At 27.9% G+C, this 25,961-nt stretch overlaps 1 protein-coding gene across 1 annotated transcript in view; it reads left to right on the forward strand.

The window, feature by feature from the left end:
* The window catches only part of LOC101241074 (peptidyl-prolyl cis-trans isomerase-like 1), a 38,306-nt gene that overhangs the window by 11,086 nt on the left and 1,259 nt on the right, over positions 1 to 25,961 (forward strand). The window contains exons 5-7 of the mRNA XM_065790913.1: positions 6,605 to 6,676; positions 14,792 to 14,853; positions 17,774 to 17,861. Coding sequence (XP_065646985.1) covers positions 6,605 to 6,676; positions 14,792 to 14,853; positions 17,774 to 17,861 — 222 coding nt within the window. The remainder of the gene's footprint in view (positions 1 to 6,604; positions 6,677 to 14,791; positions 14,854 to 17,773; positions 17,862 to 25,961) is intronic.

Here is a 25,961-nt window from a genome sequence, read left to right on the forward strand (position 1 = left end):
ATAACATTTCTTCCGGTGTTTTAGGAAACTTAAGGTTTTAACAAAAAGATTTATAAATTAATTTTTGTTAACCCTTTCATTAAAGTTTGTTTAAAAAGCAAAAGAGGACACAGAAAACAGGTTATGGGTCCTAGTTACGTCAAATAAGTTAACTCTATCAGTTTGATTTTATTTTGTAGAAAATTTGCTGAGAATATATCCATACAAAAAATATATCCATATAAAATATATAAGAATATATAAGAAATGTAGATATATAAGAATATATAAGAATACATAAGAATATATAAGAATATATAAGAATACATAAGAATATATAAGAAATATACAAAGAATATATCCATACAAAGTAATAATTTCAAAGCAAAAAAAAATATAAATTTTGACGTGAGAAACTAAAAACATATTTTTCTTGAGATAAAAAAAAACTGATACATTTTTTCAAAAATAAAATTACAAAAAATTATAATACTTTACAAAGCGTTGTCAAAACTGATACGATGATAACTACGTTTCACAACCGACTATATCTATACCTAATTTGCTCTCTTTACTTCAAAAAATCTTAGTTTATGGCATGAAAATAAATCAACATATTAAATAACAATTAACTATACTAATTTACTTGAATATTGTGTACATAACTAAAGTATCTTTAACAGAGATTTCATTTCCGTAACATTTCTTCCTGTGTTTTTGGAGGCTGTGATTAAATTTTTGAAGGTTTAAGACTGTAATAAATTTTTTTTATTGATTATTATTTTTAAGGCCTCTCATTGAGATTTCTTTAGAAAACAAAGGAAAACGCAGAAACGGGTTGCAGATCCTAGTTATGTCATATAAGTTAGTTTGTTTGACATTTCTTTTAGAAACTTATATAAGTTTATAAAAAATTTTTTTAATAAAAAATAATTACAAAAAAATATATACAATACCTTATACTGCATACTTTAGGTATATTAGAACCATCACCCATTTATTAATAATTTGAAAGAAAAATTTTGAATTTAAGATTTTTAAGCTACTTTAAAGGAATTACATCATTTAAAGTAATGATGAGCAGATCTTTAACATAGTTGACAATTACATGACATTTCTCCCGGTGTTTACGGAAACTTAAGGCTATAATAAACATTTAATCTTTTCTATTTAAAAAGGAAAATAGGACACAGAAAACAGGTCACGAATCCTAGTTATGTCAAATAAGTTAGCTCTATTTGTTTGACATTTTTTAAAGAAACTTTAATGCAATGAACTCTCTACAAATTCTTTCAAGCTGTTTTTAACACTTTAGCAAACTATTAAACTACAATAACTATTATTTGTACCAAAAATTGGTAAAATACTAAATGGGAATGGAACTACCTAGATCCGTAATCACCAAGGTAATAAAAGTATAAACAGTTTCCATTCATATATAAAGATATAACAAAAATATAAAAAAAAACAAAGCAAAATGAGCAAATACAAACAAATTTTTTGTGAGAAACAAAAAATATTTTTTATGAGATAAAATTGAAAAATATAAATTTTTTTTCAAAATAATTACAAAAATATATTTTTTATATATTTTTTATTTAACATAAAAAAGTATCAAAAGTACTTCATAAAATCAATTTGAGTTGTTTCTTTATTATATAGCTTTTAGTAAATGGTATAAAGATTACCAAAACTTCCCTTTGGCTTTTAGAAAACATTCAACAGTAAGAGAAGGAATTTGACCTAAAAATAAAACAAAATTATTGAAAACACTTATTACACATTTATGTATATGTGCTCTGTTAGTTTATTTGAAAACTCAAAAATGTGACTAAGGTGATAACAAATAAGAAACTTACTTTGAGAGATGTTTTTTGTGTGTGTGTTTTTGTGAAAGTTTCAATATTTATTGTTGCAAGTTTGGATTATAAACTCTTTTTTTAAAAAAAACATTGCCAAAAAAAATCAAAAAAAGATAAACCTTTACGGTTTAATATAAAAATTGAATCCTTGGCTTTTAGTAAATGATCATATATAGTCAGTTTCAGTAGTGAAACAACCCAATAATCATTTTTAATGATAGACACTAGAATGAAGGCAAGCCAAGTCGTCTATCAACACAAAACATCACAATGTTAACATCACAAAATTAACAAATAGCACAAAATGCTACAGTAAACACTCAATCAATGAAACCACCAAGGGACCAAGAAATTAGCTTATTAGAAAATGTTTGAGTTATTGGGAGTATAATTCGTTAATAAAGGCTCAACTGGAATCTTAAAGTTAGTTCGAGTTATTAAGGGTTATTGAAATGTCCAGAGTTTATTGTAAATATTTTATTTACTGACAGCATAACATACTTGTAAGTACACATTTTGTGATTACAAACAGACTTTATTAGGTGTTTCATGTCAGTACACTGCTTGGCTAGCAAGGACAACACTCTTGCTGTAAACAAAGCTGTAAAAGTCACACCACTTTGAAACTATGGAAACAACATAACCACTTACAAACTATAAACACATAACATTATAACACATAATACACATAGAAACACTTCATATATAACAGTCATATACACATTTGTTACACATAAACACTTACAAAATATATTACAAAGTATATACAAAGTATAACCTTAACACATATATAAGCGCATAATAAATAACACACATTACTGCATCAAATAACACATAAAAATATATACCAAAAACTATAAATTACAGTTAAATTATTTATAAAAAATGAGGTGTTTAATGGTAAAACAAAAAAATTATTTATAGATTTAGTGCATTGGTAAGTGCAACATTGTTTGTGTAGCAATTTATTAAATAATATACCTTGTAATGAATGTTCATCAATTTTAAAAAATAAGGTATTAAATGATCTTGTTCTTGAACATGCAACATAGAGTTGACCATGTGAGAAGCAAGGGTTTTTGAGAAAAAAAAGTCAAGGTCAAACTTTATCAAAAGTTTGACCTTGACTTTTATTTATGGTCATTGAGTATGCTAATCTTACAGGAAATTGACAACATTTGTTAGTAAAAGGTTAATTTTAAATCAGATTGTGCTAACTGAACCCAAGGAACAAATACCCTATTGCCAACTGAAACACACGTTAAAACTTGTTCATCAATGTAATTATTTTGTAAAGCATGTACCATCAATCAGGTCCCATTGCAAAGTCCAGCTTTAAGATCTAAATTTTTAAGTAACATTATAACAGCACCAATTTCCAGATTGTTTTGCATAATCATCTTCTTCTGCAACTCCAAAAAACTACTATGGATTCATTTTCCCCAAGCAAGCGCTGCTCAGGAATTTCAATGCACCTGCGAAAAGAACCATCTGCTTTTGAAGGTAATGTTTCACTTCCAAGTTTTAAAAGCCATTGAGAGAATTCCTTTTTTTCGGCCCGAACCCTCATATTTTCTGTTAATGAAAATTGATGAACATATTGCCAATGTTGAGAACATTTTATCTGGCTTCAACAATATCAGCTGGTTGCCATCTCTTTACAACCAGAAGCATTTGCCTAAAGTCCTCACCCATAACAGCAATTTTAGCACCAAAAGGAAACTTGTTATTGCAAACATCTTGAAGTAACTTATAAATGGCATTTAAAGTGTGTTTGGGTATCATGGATGCCTCATCGAGTAAATGCAGACTAACTTGCCTTAGGAATTGGCCATGTATAGAATTTGGAGTTACATTGCATATGCTGTTTTTCAAAATTGGCACAGGAAGTTTGAATAAACCATGAAGTGTACATCCTTTTTTTAAAAGAGTTGCAGCTATTCCTGTCAAGCAGCTGTTGCAATTATAATATGTCTACAGCTGGTTTCAGTGATTAAATAATTGTATGTAAATGTTTTACCACAACCTGCAGGGCCATCCGTAAAAAACAATCTTGACTGTTTATTTTCATTATTAGGTTGCTCACTTAGAGCAGAAAGGAGAGCATCAGCAATTTGACGCTGATTATTATTTAATAATGTTATGTAACATATCACTTAAGGAATACTCAAATATTTGCCACAATGCTTCTGGAGCTGAGACATATTTAAAAAAAATGTTTATTTCATCATGGTTAACTTGCTCATTTATTAACACATTGATACAGTCATGCCCTTTGTAAATGTACTTATATAAATACTTAACTGACTTTATAGTCGTGCAGGCTTCAATATTTATGTGCGCTTGATATTTTTTAGAAAGCCATGGGTTATAAGGTACAACCCAACAGTTATCAACTTTGATTTTGACATATGCATTAACGACATATTGGTGAAAAAGTTTCTTACCATAGAATATAGGACTAAAAGTTTGTCTAATGGCAAGCCTATAATTACAATACTGAAACAAAGTTTCCAGTTGATTGTGCCATCCAGCATCACCTCTCGGAAAAAATATTGGATATACCATAGGATCTAAATTTGCAGACATAGACAAAACTGTTCTCAAAAGCTGACCTTGAGGGTATATAACAATTTCCCTGGATGCAGGTGGAGCACCATCATCCCCATAAACACAATAGCAACCTCTTGACGGGAAGGAAAGTTGTATTGACATCTATCATGACCTTCAAACAAAGGCATTTTGAAAATAGTAGTTGGTCTACCTTCTAAAGCTGTTTGGCAGATTACTTGCCATGTTTTTAAATGCAAGAGGAAATGGGTTTTTTTGATTAATTAAAGTTTGCAAGAGTTGCATTAAATCATGTATACAAACATCATTACCAGGTTACTCCATGCTGAATGACACTGCTGCATTAGGATCATAAATATATAACTGACAATTTGTGGGCAGAACACCTTTTTCAGGCCTTAAATTTCCAACATGATGCAAAATTTGCCCACAGACCTTAAAACAAAAAGGGCCATTATTTGAGAGAAGAGCTATTTTGGAGGTGAAAGAAGCAAAAGATAAAGAGGAATTATAACTCCTTATGTGTTTAAAATTTTTTTGATTGACAGCATGATCAACATGGTTTCCTGTCATTAAATCAGTCAACAATGGTGGATATGGAGAAAGAGGAGCTAATACAACTTTTCCTGAATGGCAGCACTAAAAATGAGTTTCATTTAAAAATTTCTTGGCACCACAATACTGACAAATATTATTTAATTCTCTGAGGTAGTTACTCTCTATAACAATATTATTTCTTGCTATGCAATGCATATTATACCTATTGAGTTCTGGCCTTGTCCTTCTGTCCTAGGCCTGATTTCTTTCATTTTGATTGCAATTTATTTTAGCTCGCCTAGGCTTATCTTTTTCAATTTGGTGACAATTTATCTCAGCTCGCCTGGGCTCATCTCTTTCATTTCGACGATGATTTATCTCAGCTTGCCTAAGCACATCTCTTTCATTTTGGCGAAGGTTCAATTCATCTTGCCTAGCCTAGTTTTTTTCATTTCGACGAAGTCTAATAATTGCAAAACATTCTCTATTTAAAAAAATCCTAAAAATTTAATGAAAGTTACTAAAACTTATGTTATAACACTTTGTATAAAAAACAATAAATTTAAGTTCAACATATTTAATGAAGATAATAGAAACTCTTAAATGTTTAAATGGGGAGGAGCTATTAGTAAAAATGAAGTTTTTTAACAAAATTTAATGATCGTCAAAAGCATAAATTGTTAACAAAAAAAAAATTTATTTATCTTTTAAACCAATTTTTTTTAAAATTAACAAAATACAAATTGTTAACAAAAAGGGACAGAGTATATATCTTTTCAAGAAAATTTACTTAAAAAGTAACAGCATATAAATATTTAATGAGGTATATATCTTTTCAATAAAATTTACTTAAAATTATAAATATTTAAAAAAATTATACATATAAAAAAACTATATATCTTTTAAAAATTTCTTTTAAACAAGTTCTTTCATCAATATTTTTTTAGCACATTTTATAATTACACTAACTACAAATAGATTTAATTTATGTTTTTTATAATGCCAAGCCACCACTTTATTGACACAGACAACATTCTTGCTCTCAACCATAAAACCATGCAAACAGCATAATAACCACTTACAATCTTAACGCATAACATTGTAACTCATCTTTAATGTTGAAACACTTCATATGTAAAAGATACTTACACACTTACAAAATATAAACCCATATAACCTTAACACATATAAACACATGATAAATAAAAATTAATTTAATTATATATATAAATTAAGAAAAATATATAATTTAGAAACATTTACAAATACAACCTTATTTTGGTAATATTTAGTATATAATTCATAAAGGACTTGAATTGTTTTATTATTATAATGTCCAACACGCACGAATGGGTAACAGTAGCAACATTAAGTTCAACAATAATGTATAGTAAATCTATTAATTTACCACATATATTATCAATCTACTACCCCTAGTTAGAATAAGTTATTTACTAAAATAATTTTTAAGGGGAAAAAGTTTAATGCAAATATTTTTTGCTGAATAAAAAATAACTTTTTAGTTTGATAAATTTATAAATATATACATTATTTATATTATATTATTAATATATTCTAAAATTTTTTTAAATATTCTGAAATTTTGCAAATTTATACTGTTGATATTAAAATCTTGAAAAACCTTTTTTTTTTAGCCCAATGTTTGAGGATGAGATCCATCCAGAACTAAAGCATACAGGTGCTGGTGTATTATCAATGGCAAACAGGTTTTTTTTGTTATGATTGTTATTTGGTTAAATATTTAAAAAAAATATTTCTATCATTGACATCAAATTTTTTCTTGCTTTTAGTTTTTTATAACAATAAATGTTTTATTTTGCTTGCTCCTAATATATATTGAGTATTAATGTTCTCAGTATTTATGTATATACTCATATACATCTGGTGGCGCAAGGTAACTTGTTTTTGCAAAAGTTGTTTAAAATTTAAAAAAAGATGCCAGTACGTAGCTTGGCAGTCTAACAGCTACTATTTACAAGAGAGTACTTAATACTAAAACCATATTTTTATATTTAAAATAAACTTTCAAAAAACATTTAAAGCAAGTATACACTACAATGAAAAGAATTCTGCTGTATATTTTTTGATAAAAAGGTGCTGCTTTCTATTAAAAAAAAAGGTGCTGTATTCTATATAAAAAAAAAAGATGCTGCATTCTAACATAAAATCATCACTGCATTCTAGATTAAATTAAAAACATTTTTACAACTGAAAATCAAAAGCAGAATATAAATATAATATAATGCTTTTCTTTGTAAAAATATATTTTTTAATGTTATTGGTTTTTAACTTTTTTGCTCCACACAAGCAAATTGATTCTTTTTTTATGATCAGCAAAAAGAAACAAAATAAAACAAATATGGACCACAACAATAACAAGCGTGTAAGAACATCACAGATAACATTTTAATTTTTTGACAATATTTATATCTTAATCATTACAACAGTTCATGCCAATCATATACTGGAGGATTTTGTTAACAGAAATTTGAAAACAAATTGCCTGAGATATTAAGAAAAAGAATTATTATGTCTCTCTAAAGTGTTGTGTCACTTCATGTTTGTCGAACTAAAGTGTTGTGTTACTTCATGGTTAAATTAAAGTATTGTGTCACTTCATGCTTGTCGAAGATGACCAAAAAAAATTAGAACTATATCCATATCAAAACTATAGTATCCATTTATTGCCAAAAAACAAAGGTCACAATGGATAACTACAATTCTAAGAGGTAATATCTCTGGTTCAAAGTATACTGTGGTACGCTCTAAACATTGGCCTAAAAATGTTAATTTGATAATGATTAATGGTAAGAAACAATCAAATTTACCTCCAACAATATTTCATAACATTAATTTAAGTTAAATTCCAACAGCACCAGTAAAATCACATATAACAACATAATCAAGTTTATTGGTGAAAAATATTCAAGAGGATCCAATTAATAATTTTAAAGCTGATATATTAAAGTTCAGTGACATTGTAATGAAGGTTGAAACTGAGCAACTACCCATTCTATGTTACAAGTATAGTGATGACATTATTATATAAAATCTTTTGATTACAAGACTGATGACAGTCTTACAACCAAAAGATTTTATTCAAGGAACTGGAGTGCCATGATGAGGAACAATGTCATCGTCTGACTTTTAGTTTTTATTAGACCAATAATTTTCATGTCATAAAGTTGAATTAAATAAAAAGTGAAAATATATATCATAGTCATGATAATAATAACTAAACCATTGATTATTACTATTGTTGTTTCATGGTGGAAAAATTTATGATCATGCTCAGGATAACACAGAGAAGTTTGCTAGGACACTCCTTACAATAATGGTCAAGTGCTTAATTGCATGACCTACATTTATTGTCAGTGCCATACTGACAATAAATGTAGGTTCATACATCAGTGTCTAATTTGGATTCTGATTTAGTCTTTGAGTCTATTGAGCAGTGCAGCGGAAAAGTTATTTCTGTAATTCACACTAACAATTAAGTAAATATTTTTTTACTGTTTGCTGATACTGTTGCTTTTCTGCATATTTTTATTGATGCATAAAAAATTATAAATGTACAAAGAAAGTCTAACAATTAACTGAAGAAGAGAGTGAGGCTTTTGACATACTGATTGACTTAAAAAAGTCTATGAAACAAGACAACAAAATGGAATGTGCTTGTATTGCTAGAAACAAGACAGCAAAATGGGGTGTGGTTGTATTGCTTACTGAAATAATATTGAACATACTTTTATTTTGAAATGTTTTTGACAGTTATTTGAAAGAACTAAATAAGGGAGGTTTAAAACTTTAAAACTAGTGATACATAGCGTCAGTTGGTGTTTTTCTGTGATATTTTATTTATGAAACTAGATTTTACTGTTATGGTTTGTCAAAATACAGGATCTTAATAATTTAATTTGATTAATCAAGTTTATTTTTATCATGTTTTACCAAAAATAAACAGTTGTAGTAAAATATTATCTAATATACTTATAAATAACTATAGAAAGCTGGCTACTCCGATTAATCAAAAAAAAGAAATACAAAAAAATGCTTTATTAAGTTAAAATTATTAAAATAAATGGAAACTCATTTGTTATTAAGATAAAATTTTTAATTTTAAAAAAGATTAAGGTAACTCTGTAAAAATTAAACATCAAACTTATAAAACAAATTAAAAAAAAACAACTTAAAATTGTTTTTTTATTTAATAACTTTATCTTTAACTTTATTTTTATTTAAATAATAAAATAGTTTGGGGTTAAAAACTTAAACTGTTAAATTAAAATAAGTATATAAAGTATTAAAGCAAGTATAACTGTATTAAAGTAAATATAACTGTAATCAAAAATTTAGACTAAAATAAAATTTACTTTTTCATAGAAATTCAATGTGAAAGCAACATATTCTTTTAATTTTTCTAATTTTATTTACAATTTATTATTTATAAAATTTTGTAAAATTTCAGTAATTTATTCAAGCCATATTATAAAAATCCAGAAAACATTTTGCAAAAAAAAAAAATACGGAAAAAATATGGAATTTATTTCCTTTATATTTGTCTTGATTTGCCTTTAAGCTGACAATTTTTCAATTTTTTGAAACTTTTTTTTGTTTTTTGTATGACTAAAAAAATTTAAAAAATAATTGCAAAAATTTATTTAAATTTGTATTTACAGAAATTCTTTTTCAAATCTGAGAAATTTTTTAAATTGAATTAAGAAGAAAATTAATATGAAATATTTTTTGTGTGTATTATTTTGCCGGAAAAAGTAGTATTTTTAGTCAGCCTACATTCTTTTCAGTTGATTGCAAGGCCTGTTGTAAAGAATTTAATTAAATCCAGAATCGAATTCGCTTTACAAATTGCTGTATTAATTTGCGATTCCAATTTGCGATTTGATTGAATTATAGCACTGCAATCATGTTAAATTTTTATCAGAGTTATGCTTTACGCAGAGTAAAAGTTCTTAACAAAAAGCTTTTTTAATATTGAGAATTTTTAGGATTTTTTTTCTGGCATATAGTTGTTTATTAGAGCAATTCTGCAGTGTAATTTTTTTAAATTTTAGGTTTCTATTGAAAAGAAGGTATACTATTTTTGTAAAAAATGTCTGCTTTTCAAAAAAATTTCCCTAAAAGCAGATAGTTCCAAATTATATGAAAAAGCTTAGATGAGATAGATTTAAATGTTAAAATATATACATAATAGTAATACAAAGAAGAAAAAACTAGATAAAAAAAAATACGAGCAAGCTTGATCTTGAAAGAAAAATAAAAAGTTTATAAACTAGGTTCTACAACTTTTCTGCAACTTCTTCTTCGTCTAATTTAAGAGATACATATCAAATAAGGGAGTTTTATATTCAAATGCATTTTTATTCTAGTTAATAAATTTTTGGATATATCAAAGATGCATATTGAGTTTAATCCATTGTCATATTTTCAAAACAATTTTTCACGCATTTGCAGTAAGAAATTAAATTAAACGGAACCAAAATAATAAATCGCAAAATGACGTCTCATTAATATTTATATATTAATTTTTATATTTATATAAATGGATTTAAAAATCGCTAGAACTTTTTGATTTATGGCCTTCTAAATGTCTAATACCGATTGCTGCTTCAATCCAATTTTTGATATGTTTTTGGGGCAAAAAGTCTTCAATTAACTGGCCATCAAGCTTTATATGCATAATATTTTATAAGGTGTCGTCATTTAATGAAGTTCGCAAAATATTTTTTTGTACAAGTTTATACAAGAAAAATTGCGTTCACAACTGCCGGTGAAGCGTTGAAAGTTAGCATAATCTCTAACAAGACATTTATACTTACCAATTCAGGTTCATTTTTCAGCAAGATATCTCTATAAATGCTCAACAGTGAATTTGTCCTTAGTTTAGAGACTTTCTCTCTGAATAAAGGCCACTGCAATAAACAGAAATTTCTCTGCTTATCATATTATTATTCTCATAAAAGTTGCAAACACTTTATTTCGTTAAAGCCCCATTCTTTTGTCTCTAGCAAACCTGTAAAGGATTTTGGCCAGTTTCGACAAAGATTGTGGTTAAAGATTTTAATGGCTCTTGATTAAAATTGCGGCGGAATCGCTTGTCTATATATTCTTTCGCTCGGTCAATAAATTTAATAAAATATTTTTTATTATAATAATCAAAATAATCATTCGGTTGTTGTCATGACAATCTCATCAATTCTCTTTAAACTACGCTTTTTTAATGCTGTTAAATCAATACCTTTGTAGATTAACTGATCTTCTTTTACTTCTAAATTATCTAGTAAACGTCCAATATTCGAGCCTGGATTACCTGATAACGCGTCTAGTACAGCAATTCTTGCATCAACTTAATGCAAAATTGCACAAATTAAAGTTTATTTTTGAAACTCCAATGACAATGTTGTTAGTGATTTAACAATATCTTGAATAAAATGTAAGAAAAAATAAAAATTGTGGGTCTTTCATGAAACACAAAGATCCTTTGGCTTTCTGTGCAGTTTCGTCTTTCTCGTTTGCCTTGCTTTCTTAATCATAAATAATAACTTTATAGTCAGTTTCAACAATATAAACACCCTTATATATAAACATTCTACGAATATTTTTCAATCTCCCAAGCTGTTTAAACTCTTTATCTAAAAAAAAAGCTATTTCTTTCAGTTTCTTTCTTCACTGCGATGAATAATAGTAAAAAACGAAACTATTGATGTTGTCATCAAACTTCTTCAAATAAATATCAAACTTTATTGAGTCTAACACAGAAAGTTCTTACCTATGCACCTCGCAATGGATATATACTATACTGGAAGGGGGGGGAGGGGTTATTTCGCATTTTAGTTTGAACACCAGCTTTATTGCCAGACATTACAGATGCACCATCAAAGTTAACATTTACAGTTTTTGCATAGATATTGTTTAAATATATATCTTGATTCATTTTGTCTGCTGTTAAACTTTTTAAAACAAATCCTATTGCATTTAATATACCATTGGCATCAACTGTTAGTGGTGAGTTAATACCAGCAAATATAGTTATTGGATTACCATTTTTAAAAAACCTTAAAAAAACTGTATCAGTAGAACCGTCAGATAAAATTGATAATTAATAAATAATAAAACGAACATTTGATACGTCTAAACTTAAGTTGCATTTTAAGTCAGACGAAATAGATGAAACAAAGTTTTTGCAAGCTTTGTAACTTAAGTAGTTCTCGCCCAACTTCATGCCCAACTTACTTCCCAACTTCCATTTAGCTTTTGTAGCTCAACAGCTGAGGAAATCTTTTAAATGCAAGATCGTCTTTAACAACAAAATACGATATTCGTAAAAGTCTGTTCAATTCTTCTTGGTTATTCTCATTAAGTAGTTCTCGCCCAACTTCATGCCCAACTTACTTCCCAACTTCCATTTAGCTTTTGTAGCTCAACAGCTGAGGAAATCTTTTAAATGCAAGATCGTCTTTAACAACAAAATACGATATTCGTAAAAGTCTGTTCAATTCTTCTTGGTTATTCTCATTAGTTCTTAAAATTGATGTCGATACAGTTTTCTCAAGACTTGGAGCTATATTGTGAAGGTTTTCTCGATATTTAGAAATACAGGCTTTATGCCCATCATCTTTATTGTGGCGTAACAAGTATGTTCTTTTCCAAAATTTACATCCCATTGTTACTGAATTGGTTGCATTGCTGATATTTGAATACTTTTGGCAAACCCAACAAGAGAAGCACTCATTTGATTTGTCAATATGAATCCAGCTAAGTTGCTAAGTTTTTTATTGCTTGGCGGCAATCCATTTACGGCGTTCCAAAACATAAATTCAATATCTTTTTTGCCATATATCCAATTTTCCCAAAGTCATAGCACAATCCAAGTCATTGCACTTTTTTTTCGCATGCTTGGTTTCTCTCTCTTCTTCTCCTTTGCATTTAATGCAACGCTCCTCTGTACCATCTTTCTTTAACATCGAAAAGATGCTTAGTTGTTTTGACATTTTTTTTAAATCTTTAAAAAATAATAGTGTATTAAGTATTTAATAATAAGTTAATAAAAATATGATATTATTAGTGTTGTTAAACGCACAATAAAAAATCAAAATTATAGTAAACATAATAACTTTATATATTCTATTAGATCATGTATTTTTAGCAAAACTTGAAAATTATTTTTAAAACTTTTAGAAATTTTTTTAATATGCAAACAAACATTACTTCACTTTAAAGAAAATAAGAAGGGAAAAAAAAAAAGCACCCTATTGAAGGAAGCAATCGTAAAGTTTAAGCATGGTTTTTTTAAAAGTAATTGCAAATGCAGTCATTTTTAGTAAAATTTTGAATGCTTTTGTAAACGAAAAAACCATGCTCAAACATAATTACTTTCTTCATTCCTTTGAGGAAAGTAGTTTTAGCATGGTTTATTTTAAAGTCTTTGATAATGTATTTAAAATTTTGATAATTGTTTTTTTATTTCAATTACGTGTTTTAATACATAATAAATAAAATATATAATGTATAATAAATAAAAAACGATCAATCGCTTAATTATTTGGGGAAAAAAATTGCTGAAGTAATGTGTTCGTTTTGAAAAATTTTAAGCGAGCGCCAACGTTTGTGTAAGGAAAAGTAAAGGAATGTTTGTGACGTTTGTTTTTCTGTCTTTTTTTTAGCAGATATTAGCACGTTTGTTGATTTGTCGCGCCCTGAGTAAAATAAGATTTAATTTTAAAATTCTATTAACTGAATTTAAGTGGAAACCATCAATTTTAGTACTGGAGATGCTGACATTGTGAACAAACAGAAGAATTATGATGACATCTCTTTTAGTGAAGAAGACATTAGCGAAGAAGACAAATTAGGTGAGATCAAAATTGATGAAGAGCTTGATACACCAAGTAAAGGTTCACCATCTATAATTAAAGTTACTACTTGTGGACTGAGTGTATTGACTGTTAAACAGGTGTACGAAGAGGGATGAAAGTTCTATGTAAAATTTATTTGACAGGCACACATTACTTGTCATATAATTTGTAAAACAAACTCTTTATGTTGAGGTTTTTAAATAATCTAATGGATGCGAATTTTAATCAATCAAAGTCAGAAAGAAAAAACAAGATTGTTGTCTTTACTTACACTATTTACGGTATCCTAATACTAATACCAGTGCTTATACTTCTTCCTTTGATGGTTTCTTGATGGTTAAGTTGGAAAATTACTTTTTTCACAAAAGCTGATATTTAATATTTAGGAAGAATGATTTGCTTTCAGGAGAAAAAAAAACTGTTTTAACAAATAAATATTTTGCTGTTCTAAATAAAGCTTAGACATATATATCAAAAAATAGTTGAAAAATTGTTATTTTAGCCATGATGTATACAGTGATATCAAAAGATTGACTATTAGATAAAAATTACTTGCTATTATTTTTTATACTTAGGTTTACTTAGCCAGATCAATATTACTTGCAATGTTAATAACGTTATCTATACTTAATCAAACTTGTTATCTTGCTTAGCCTATTCTTAATGTGTTATCTTGCTTAACCTATTCTTAATGTGTTATCTTGCTTAGCCTATTCTTAATGTGTTAAAAAAGTTTGAAATCTTTAACTGAAATTGACATCAGTTGTCATTTACTATTTTACTATTTTTTTAAAGTTACTATTTTTATTTTATTAAAAGTTACTATTTTAAAAAGTTATTGTTTTTAAAACTTTAAAGTTCAAATAATCTTATGGGGCTTTGACCCACTGTGGGATTTTAAAATGTTGACAGAATTAAGGAGCTGTTTCACATACATTTTTTTTTTAGTGGACCTCATTCCAATGGCAGTCAGTACTTTATCACTTTAGCACCGTGTCAATGGTTGGATGGTATATTGCTGAATTAATTTTCTTAATTAATTTCTAAATATTACTCTATATTTCTAAATTTTACTAAATATTTCTAAATATTGTTTGTTAATATTTAAAAAATAATTTTTTTCAATGCTTTGAATATAATATAAAACTATTTTTTTTAATTTCAAAAATAGATAAAATAAAAGGTTAACATGTTTCAATGAAGACATTTTTAATATGATTTTACTTTACTTTACTTGCATTAAAGTAAATTTAACAAATGTTAAAAATTTCATCTATTAAAAAAATATTTATCAGGAAAATATTGTAAGCAATTTTATGAAACAATTTTTGGATATGTACCTAACTACAAGCAATTTGTAAAAAAAAAATTTTTATTATTTTTTACTATTTTGTGCAAACTACTTTTTTAGTACAAACTATTTGCCGTTCTTCAAAAATGGGTATCAGTTTTGTTGACTCCAGTTAGTATGGCTTTTTTTAAAGCTATAGGTCCATATACCAGAGGTTTGAAAAAAAGAGAATATCACACCACCTTTTTAAAAAGGTAGTGTTGAGCCTAGTAATAAAAACCTGATTAAATCAAAAAATCCTTTAAATCTCTCAATTTTAATTTGGCAAAATTTATGTGTATTGACACATTGACACAAATCATGTGAATTGTATGTATTAAATATGAATATACGTACACATGTATTTATATAAAAAAAAATATTTTGGTGAGCAATAGTTGACAATACCAAACCAATAGTAGTTTAGAAATATTGTTTTAAATTAACTTATTAAATGTTAATATCTGTAATTTTAATTATTTTTAATTTTAATTATTATTATTATTGATTTTAATTATTGTAATTGAAAATTAAGAAAAAATCATAAAGTTTTAAGTGAAAGTTTTAATAACTGTCACTTAAATAAATACAGAGTGGAATTTTACACTTCTCACATTGAAAATGTAAATATCCTGTAAGGCAAAAATGAGAACGTTTTTTTCGGCACGTTCTGAAAAGTGGTCATAATAAACATAACTTATGGGCAATGGAAGGTTGGTCACACTTTTTAGTTCTGCCAGAGGTTTCAGGAGCTATGATAAATTATATAGTAGACTTAGGAGATTAAAACGCTAATATCTGTTGCGCTTTAAACTCTGAAGTCTACTGCACCATATCTTTTCTGATTCAATTCATTTTCAGTCTGTAATATGCAGCCTCCTAATCTCCTTTTACTGTAGCAACTGACTGAATTTTTCATTTTTTCGGACCCCTATCTTTCAAAGCAGCTACAAGTTCAATGCTGGAAAACTAGTTGCCAAACAATACTTTGTAGTTTTTATGTTCTAAGCCTTTTGTCATATTTATGACAACTTTACCTCCAATGCCTACTTTGTTCTCTTCAAAATCCCAAAGCCTAAAGTGTCTTTTTCTTGATAAACCTGAAAGTCATGTCCTACATCTGTGCAACTTGCTCTTGTAAATATTTATAACACCATTTATGAGGCTTTTTTGCAAAAAACTTCTCCTTTTAAAAAGTAAAATTTGCTTATCAATAGAATTATACTCTGACCCTTTCATTTTTGGCAATTTTTCTAACATGATATTTGGCAAATTTTAATTTGTCATATCCTGGTTCATACCTAGTTTTCATGTTTGCTTTGTGATTGAATTATGTGTACTCAAGCCCTGTGCTAGACATTCTGAAGATGGGTGAAAAAAATATTTTGGTACATATATTTTGTATGTTTTTATCACAAAAATATTTTTACTAAATCTATACATAACTTCAAACAAATAAAAATAACAATTAATTTTAAATTATGCTTTATACATTTAGTTCTTAATTGTGTCTTATTAACCTAGATAATTGCAAATATGAGTATTTAATTTTCCGTAAATGGCAATAAACAATAAGCATATTTAAAAAACTAGACCTTTTTTATAGTAACAAAATATGTAATAATCAATCAGAATCTGATTGTAGAAATGCAATGTTGTCAAACAATCAAACTATATAAATTTTATAAAAAAAGCATGGATTCATGAAAATTGTGTTTCATATATACTCAAAACAAGTTGAATTGATGACAAATTGTTGTATAATTTTATTAAAATAAAATAGTATTGTACAAATGACATTTTTCTCTATTGAACAAAATCATGTGTTGTAATACACAATTTTGTAAGAGATTTTGTGATATTATACCTCAAGTATCTTCTATACCTTCTTGTACCTGGAGGTTTAGTTTTAAAGCTGTAGTTATGTAGTTTATGATGGGTAAATCTTAGTACCTTCACCATTACATGGATGGCGGTGAAGCTAATGTTATCTTCACCATTATAAGGAGGATGGTGAAGCTAACGTTTTTGTAGAGGCAAATTGTATGAGTGTTGCGGTAAGTTTTTGTTTTGAAGTTAATTAGAACATTAAAATCTTGAATATGAAGACTGTGTTTGAAAGTGTTAAATTTGATGAGTTTATAAAGAAGACCCAAATATATTTGATTAAAATGTTTAAATATGTAACTGAAATTGACTTGTCTGATATTGATTGATCAAACGCTATAATAATATATAATATTTAATTGATTCTACAAGTCTACAATAGTAATGTAAAGTAATAACAATAGTAATGGGTTCTCTTATTGAATAAACTATGCAGAATTTTATTTTAAATACTTGTAGTGAGTAAAATTATCATCTAAATAAATTAAAATAAATTTTTATGCAGAAACTGGTTTTATATTTAATATACTTTATTATCAATATATATATATATATATATATATATATATATATATATATATATATATATATATATATATATATATATATATATATATATATATATATATATATATATATATATTGATAATAAAGTATATTAAATATTTAATTACAAAATAAACTCAGCGAACTAAACTTAGTCTTTTTTTTAGGTAAACACTCAATATTTGGTCGTGTTTGCAGAGGTATGGAAGTTATAAAGAAGATAGGCATGGTGCAAACTGATCCCACTTCAGACAGGCAAGTTTAATGATAAGGAATTCATTGATCTATAACAATATTTAACCAATTTGTTAAATATCAATTGATTAAATATTGTAATATAATCTATCCAGTAATCGTATATTAAATTTTTTTCCTTTCGCTAATTTATTTTTGAGAGCTTTAAGTATGTAAAAATAGTATAAACTGAAATCTGTATCAGGGCCGACAACCCAGGTTTCGAAGTGGAGGGGCACAATCGTCAAATTTTAAAAAAAGTCTTCTGAATCTAGAATTTTTTTTCAAAAAAAAAAAAAGGAGCCCCCTGGTGTTGTCGGCTCTGTGTATCTTGTTTATTTTAACTAATTGCCCACTGATGGTTTTATTAACTTTTTGTGATTATATCATTACTGATGATTTAATAAAATTGATTTTTAAACTATTTAAATACCTACCCATTAGATTGTGGTTGATGCTATGTACATTCTATTATTTTAACACAGTTATTTCTACTGCAGTCATGTCACTGTGCAAGTTGCATAGCTGAATAAAGAGGCGACCTATTTAAAGTTATACATAACTATAGTTTTCATATTAGTGTTGTGATATCTGGTCTGGGCTTCTGTTTGATATTGTAATTATATTAGCCATTTCAGTTATATATGCTAAGTTTTTTAGTTATATTGATCTATACTAAATGGGTTAAAATATTTTGTTTATGGTTGGTATATATAAAAATGTCTTATATTTTAGTTTTAATTAGAGTACTAATTATTAACGATGTAAAGTAGCCATTCCTAAGCATATCTATACTGTTGCTAGGGTATTTTGTAAGTTCAAAATGTGGCAAAAAAAGACTACTAGGTTTTCTGTAGGCTTTTTATCGCTTCAGCGCATAGACTTTTTTTCAGATATTAGAAGATTCATGTATAAGAAAACCAAATAACTTATAAATTTCATTTCAGATTGTTATTGGTAATCTAATAAAGCGCATTAATTGCAAATGTTCCCAGGTACTTGCCGGCACATTTTTTCTGTATAAAATCAATGTATGTCTTAGTGGCTTTCAAAAATTATTAAGGAATTCATGTGCAAGTTAGGGTCTTAAAAGATATTAATGCTCAAAAAATGTGTAAAATTACAAATTAGGCGGTTTTGAACCATGATTTCTAAACAAAAAGTGTAACTATATTGAAATTTTATTTTTACTGTAGAAGGCTACCAGGAGTAGCAGAAAAATTAAAAAGGAATGTGTCTCTCAAAATCATGTTGCTAAAATTGCCAATCAAAGTACTCATTGCACTTCATGCACAAATGGTTTCATAAAATGGGCCAAAATTTAGAACTCAATATCTCCCCAATTAAAAAGAGTTTTTAAAAAATATATATAAAATTGGCTTATATACGTTATTTTCTACTAAAATCTAAAAAGTAAAACAATTTGAAGACATCACTTCCAAAATTTGTCTATACTTCTCACATGTCTCTTAAGGTCATCACAAAAAAAAGCAAATAATTTTTTTTTATTTTAGAAAAAATGTTATTATCTTATCTGATAGAAAATTTTATTAACATTTATTTTTTGGAAAAAGGTTTTACATTTTGTTTTATATTTTTTGTGATATTTAACCTTTTAGTTAGATGCATAAATAAATAAGTCCTTACCAATGCCTTAATTACTGTTTTGAATTAACTCAAACCTATCTAGTTCATTGGTAAAATTATAGGTCTTTCAATTTATAATTATTTTTCTGAATCTGTTATGTGAAATATAACTAATTTTAAACTGTATTATATATTAAAATAAAAATGTTGTTTAACAGTGTGATTGTTAGACTAAAGTTTCTGTGTTACTTAAATAATTCTCTGTGATTTTCATATTGTTTTAAAGTTTGTTTCTAAAGCTTTTAAATGGGAAATAGTAAGAATCTGTCACGAGGAAAGAAACATCGTAAATTCTTTTATAAAAAGAAAGAAAACAACTCACTTTCTGAAAACGATAACACTTCTCAATTTTATCTCAATTCTCAATAGCCTTAGAGGAGCTAAAATTAAATCCAGATTGCAATCCAAGTTTTTTCTATGATAATGAGAAAACAATATTATTATAAACTTTAAAGTCTTGAAGTTATTTTTAAATGACTGTTTCTGTTGTCCAGAGTTCAAATGGTTTTAGTTTAGTTGACTAGCTTTCATCTAGAATGTGCATAAGTTAAGACTTGTAATGCATGCAAATATAATAAAGAAATGTACACATCCAATGAATGTATTAATATTAATAGAGTTCAAGGTCGAACAAAATTTAAAACAAATATTAGAGCTGTGGCTGCTTTTCGAGAAATTAGCAGAGGACATGAGTCATTAGTAAATCTTTCACACTGTATGAATATGTTTTCAATTCAGCACAAAACTTATAATTCCATTTCAGAATCTTTACATGAAACTTATGAAAAAGCTGCAGAACAAAGTATACGAAAAGCTACTTATCAGATAAAAGAAAATTTGTTCTATGTGCTTACTAACCCATATCCATTATGTTGTGTTTCAGTAGATGGTGCATGGCAAAAACATGGATTTAATTCAATGAACGGAATTGTCACAACAGTAAACGCAGGAAAATGTATCAACATTAATGTCTTGTCAAAGCATTGCAAAAAACTTATGATTGAAAAATAATAATATTAATTTTGATTATGATAAAAAATGATCACTTATCAAGTGGAAAATGTTCTGTAAATCACACAAAATCTTCTTGCTCAATGGAAGCAATAGGTGTGATTAAAATATTTCGACTTTCAATTGAAAAACATCGTTTAATTTATAATCAATACCTTGGAGATGGCGATGCCTCATCATATAAGGAAGTAGTTAGAAGTAACCCATATGAGAAATATGGTATCATTCCAGAAAAGTTGGAGTGTGTAGGTCATGTCTAGAAGCGCCTTGGGACAAGGCCAAGGAATCTGGTCAAAGAATATAAAGGAACATTGACACCCTTATCAGGAAAAGGGAAATTAACCAAAAAAAACATTTATTCAATGCAGAATTACTTGCATTACCAACAGGTAGTGCGAGTTGGTGAAATCGGAACCAAATATGACATATAGACCAAATATATATCTCCCAATGTGGATAATGTGTACTTGCACCAACTTGCACCAACCAACAACGCACTACCAACAGGTAGTGCGAGTTGGTGCAAGCACAAGAAATCAGAACCAAATGCGATATATAGACCAAATATAAATCCCCCAATGTGGATCCACCTAATACTTCGCCCTGTTTTTGTGGAATTGTCATCTGATGAGTTGTTAAAAAAGTGTTTGCATGGTCAAACTCAAAATTTAAATGAGGCGCTGAATCATATAATTTGGAACAAATGTCCAAAAATTATTTATGTCAATAGAACCATATTAGAACTTGGTGTTTATTCAGCAATATTGGAGTTTAATGAAGGATCTTTGGAGTAGACTCAGTCTTTAACCAATATGGAATTTTATGTAGTCAACTTTTTTTTAAACTTTCATGTCGCAGAGATAGTTCAAGAGTTAAAATTTTGGACAAAAAATCCACTGATGGTACAAAACAACGTAGAAAAACCATAAGAGCTATTAAAAAAGGACTTATTGATATTGAAGAACAAACAGATGTTACGAAAAGCTATTCTGCAGGAGCTTTTTAAAGATAATTAAAACGGTTTTTATGACACTTTGAATTTTTGTGGTTTGACACCAACTCTAGCCCAGTAAGCGACATTAGTAAGGAAGGAGGCGTGAACTTCCTGGTAAAATGCTCTTTCGCGGTGCTCTGTGATAAGATTGATAGGTCTTATCTTGGTGCACCTTAAAAGCTTTAAAGAAAATTAAAATTAATGTAATTCATGTTTTTTATTGTTTTGCTGTTTATCAAATTTGCTGTTTGCATAATATATAGATTGTTACAACACTCTCTCAACCTTTTAATTCAAACGAAACAAGATCCTTGATGTAGGGGAGACTGGGGCACGTTAGCCCGCTTTTTTTTCCTTATTGTGTAACTTTTTCGCTTTTTGTTTTTTTTGGAAAAAGGTTGACTAGTCCCTAGACTATCCGGAAAAAACATTAATAAAAGTTCATAATAGCTTTTCAACACATTTAAAACTGTTTTTGTTAGGTCATGTCGGGTGGGCCAACCTACCCCGTTATCGGGGCAGGTTGGCCCAAGGATTGGGGCAGGTTGGCCCACATACAACTTATGGCAGAATTTGAGGTAGGAAAACGCTCATAAAGCAAAAACAACTTTAGAAATTGATGAAACAAACAACTTTATAACTTGATAAAACAAAATTGAAACAATTTTAAAACAATCAACTACAAAAAAATGAAGTAAACCAAAATATAACATAACATTTTAATTAACAACAGTATAAACATTTATAATCTAACTCCTTTGCACCTTTTTCTACTCAACTCACATGGGCCCAACACTGGCAGCTTGAACACTGTATCCACACAGCACCTGGAAGGCTGTTAGAGAACAGTTTGAAGCAACTAAGACACAGGACATCTTCCTCATTATCATCTTTGTTTTTCTTGTTGCGTTTTTCTTTTACAGGTTGACTGGCAAAAATTTTGCTAGTTTTAGAGTTACTTGGACCGGCTTCTTTGATAGAAAATAGTTTTTATTTTTTTGAGCCCTTCTGTTTTTTTTCTTTTGCTGCTTTCTGTTCCTGTTGCAAGGCTTTTTTAACTGGTGTATCAGTTAATATAGGAGAAATTTGTTTCCGATTTCTGAGCTTATTTACATTGTTTTTTCTAGGCTGAGCTTTTTCAAAAGGCTTCACTTCTTTAGGAGATGGTATAAGTGAAAAGTTTTGGGTAGCACCTGATGTGCTGTCTAAATCTGGAAAATTTCCTCTCTTAGATTTTGATTCATTTGAATTAAATTTTTTGAATTTTTTTTGTTTACAATCTACAGCTGAAACTTCGTTTCTAGGTGTTTGTTTAGTAATGCTAAAATCCACAGATGACATTTTAGTACTAGGGTCTGGTCTATCTGTTAAATATGATGGCAAAAAATTACTTTCTGAAAAAATATCTTTGTTAATTAGATAAATACCTGTTGCTTGGAAACCACTAATTATGTTCCTTGGAGTTATAGGATTAGGAAGTGCTGTTTTTACTATACCAGGTATTTCATAGATAGTCATAGGTCGTTTGTTTACAGTAACCCATGCATCACATGCTGAGTTCAAAAACTTTTTAAAAGGACCATAAACACTTCTATCTAATGGTTGTAATTTATGACTACAGTGTGCTGGAAAAGATAAAAGTGTGACACCATTTTCTTTAAAAAAATCAAGTACTACTGCATCTAGATGAGAGCTGTGGTTGTCTATCAATACCAGATAAGAGCGATCATTGGAACAACGTGCATGGATAGAAAAATGTTTGATATATTTAAGAAAATTTGTCTCAGTCATCCATCCTGAAGAATGTACTGATTTATCACATCCTATTGGTCCATCACGAATAAAGTGAGATTTAAAATTAACTCTGGGAAAGATAAAATATGGAGGTATGCTATTGCTAATCGCACTAACCGCCAAAGCCATAGTCACTAATGCTCCTCTTTCTGCTGATGTTACTCAACTTATCTGGCGAAAGCCTCTACGTGCAACAACACAATCAGGCCGCTGCACTGTTGTGATTCCAGACTCATTAATGTTCCAAATGTCTGAAGCACTTAATTTTAACTTAGTCAAAACATTGCTTAAGTTGTCAAAAAATAAATTTACATTATGTTTATTAAAACTTGTGCACCGAGCTAAACTTGTTGCTTGAGGAGAGCGAATAGAAAGCTTTGGATGCCTTCTTAATAATCCGGAGAACCAATCACTACAAGCAAATTGAAGTTCTATCCATGAGTGTAGAATTTTTCTGCTACAAGCAACAGCATATGTTATATATATAAACAAACCGTCAAACCTCTTTAGGAGAAAGACCAAAGTAAATACCCCTTGCTTTTGTTAGGTTTTCTTCAAGCAAAACTTTCTGCTCAGGTTAAAATACCTAAAGAAATATAAAATATATATTACCATTAGACATAAACATTAAAATCATATTAAGTATCTGTCCCAGTCTCTAAAAAAATTCAAAATTTTAAATATATCAAAGCAGTGTTTTATATTGCAGTATCTTATTAAATCTTTAAATAAGTTACAGTACTAAATTATATTCAAATTAGTTAGAGAAAATAGAAATACCTGAAATCTTTTGGCATAGCCAAACTTGTGCCAGGGTTTTTTATCTAATTCAGGTGATAGTAAATCTCTACCTATAGCTGCGTTATCAGGCGTATGTTCTGCATAAGGCTTATGTACTGTTGCAGTAACATCAAACTCAAGTGTATTATCATTGTTAGAATTTGAAAGAATCACTTGGAAATCAAGGTCTGCTTCAGTTTGAACCGAAGTATTAGATGTAGATGGCAACCTTTTGGATATGCAATACCTTCCTAGAGTCTTATGTGGTCTATCAAATTCTCTACTAACTGCTCTAGTTGATCTTTTATATTTTGTAACTTGTATCACTGCCAATAACATTGTTTCTTCTGACACTTTTCCACGTTGTGATTTGCAAATATAATTTCGTACCATTTTTAGGTAGGTCTAAAAAAAATGCAAAAACCAAAAGTACATTACTTTATTACATATTTTATATTTAACTATTTCTTTTTTATTTAATTATTTATATACCTGCATACTTATATCTAAAAAATTACATTTTATATTTTTCGTTTTTAAAATACTAAATACTTATTTATTTTTAATCATTAATAATTTACATAACTCATGTCATATTAAATTTATATATCATATATAAATTTAAGTGTTAAGCATGAAAAGTTAAGTATATAAAGTATTAAATTTATATATGTAAGTATAACTTGTATGTAAAAGTTTAAATATCAATTAAATTTACATATCGTCGGGGATAGTGCAAATCCGCGTAACTAGCATTGGCTACTATATTTGGATATTAATAATTTTAACAACAAATTTCTATTATTGACATTACAAAAAACATGAATAATGCTCTTTATACTAAAATGAAACTAAAATCTGTTGAAAAAAATTTTTAATTTTAAACTTTTCCAGTAAAAAAAATGTACTGTAGATACGTGGTATTATCCAATGCTAGTTACGCGGTTTTGCACTATCCCCGACGATATATAAGTTATATTATAAGTTAAATAATATATATATATATATATATATATATATATATATATATATATATATATATATATATATATATATAATAATATATATATATATAAATATATATATAATAATAATATATAAATATATACAATATTTAAGTTTAGGCATATGTAAATCTAAGTTAAAATTACTTTTTATAATAAGATAATTTATCCAAATTTAAATATTATGTATACGAGTGATATTTTCTTATTATCGACGTATAACACCCAAAAAAACGTATAAAAACAAATGCTAATTTGTTTATGAGGCTTATTTCTGATCTTTATGAGCTTATTTCTGATGTTTTACAAGTTTTAATACTTTTATAACAAAAACAATTTTTCCGTCACAAATTTACCCGAATTATTTTAAAAATCTAAGGGTTGCATCGGGCCAATCTGCCCCTTTGTCATGATTAGAGTATGAACAACTTTCTCCTTAATCCATCAACTAATTTTGTGGAACATTATATACTAAAATAATCCTTACACTATAAGCTTTAAATATGGCACTTGAATAATGCTGTTTTGTCAAACGTCAGTAAGTTAAACAAGTTTTTCAAAATTTACTTTGATGTATCAAAAATTGTTAAAACGGCCCCACACACTTAAATATGGTCCAATAAATATGATTTTCTTTTGAAAAAAGGATTAAATTAGTGCCAACCTTTACTTAGATTCCCAGCTTGTTAAAGCGTCTAGCCTTTGAATAAACTCGAATGGGCCTACCTACCCCGTGGGCCAACGTGCCCCGGTCTCCCCTATAAGGCCGTTGCGTAAAAAAATAAGTTAAGTGTTATGCTTCCTAGGCCTCGGTGTGGATCAAACTTGAAACTTCTTTCTTAAGAAGCGAGCGCTCTACCACACCATTACTATGTTAATGCTAACGAGCAA

Source organism: Hydra vulgaris, chromosome 02 (assembly GCF_038396675.1).
Source record: "Hydra vulgaris chromosome 02, alternate assembly HydraT2T_AEP".
NCBI lineage: Eukaryota > Metazoa > Cnidaria > Hydrozoa > Anthoathecata > Hydridae > Hydra > Hydra vulgaris.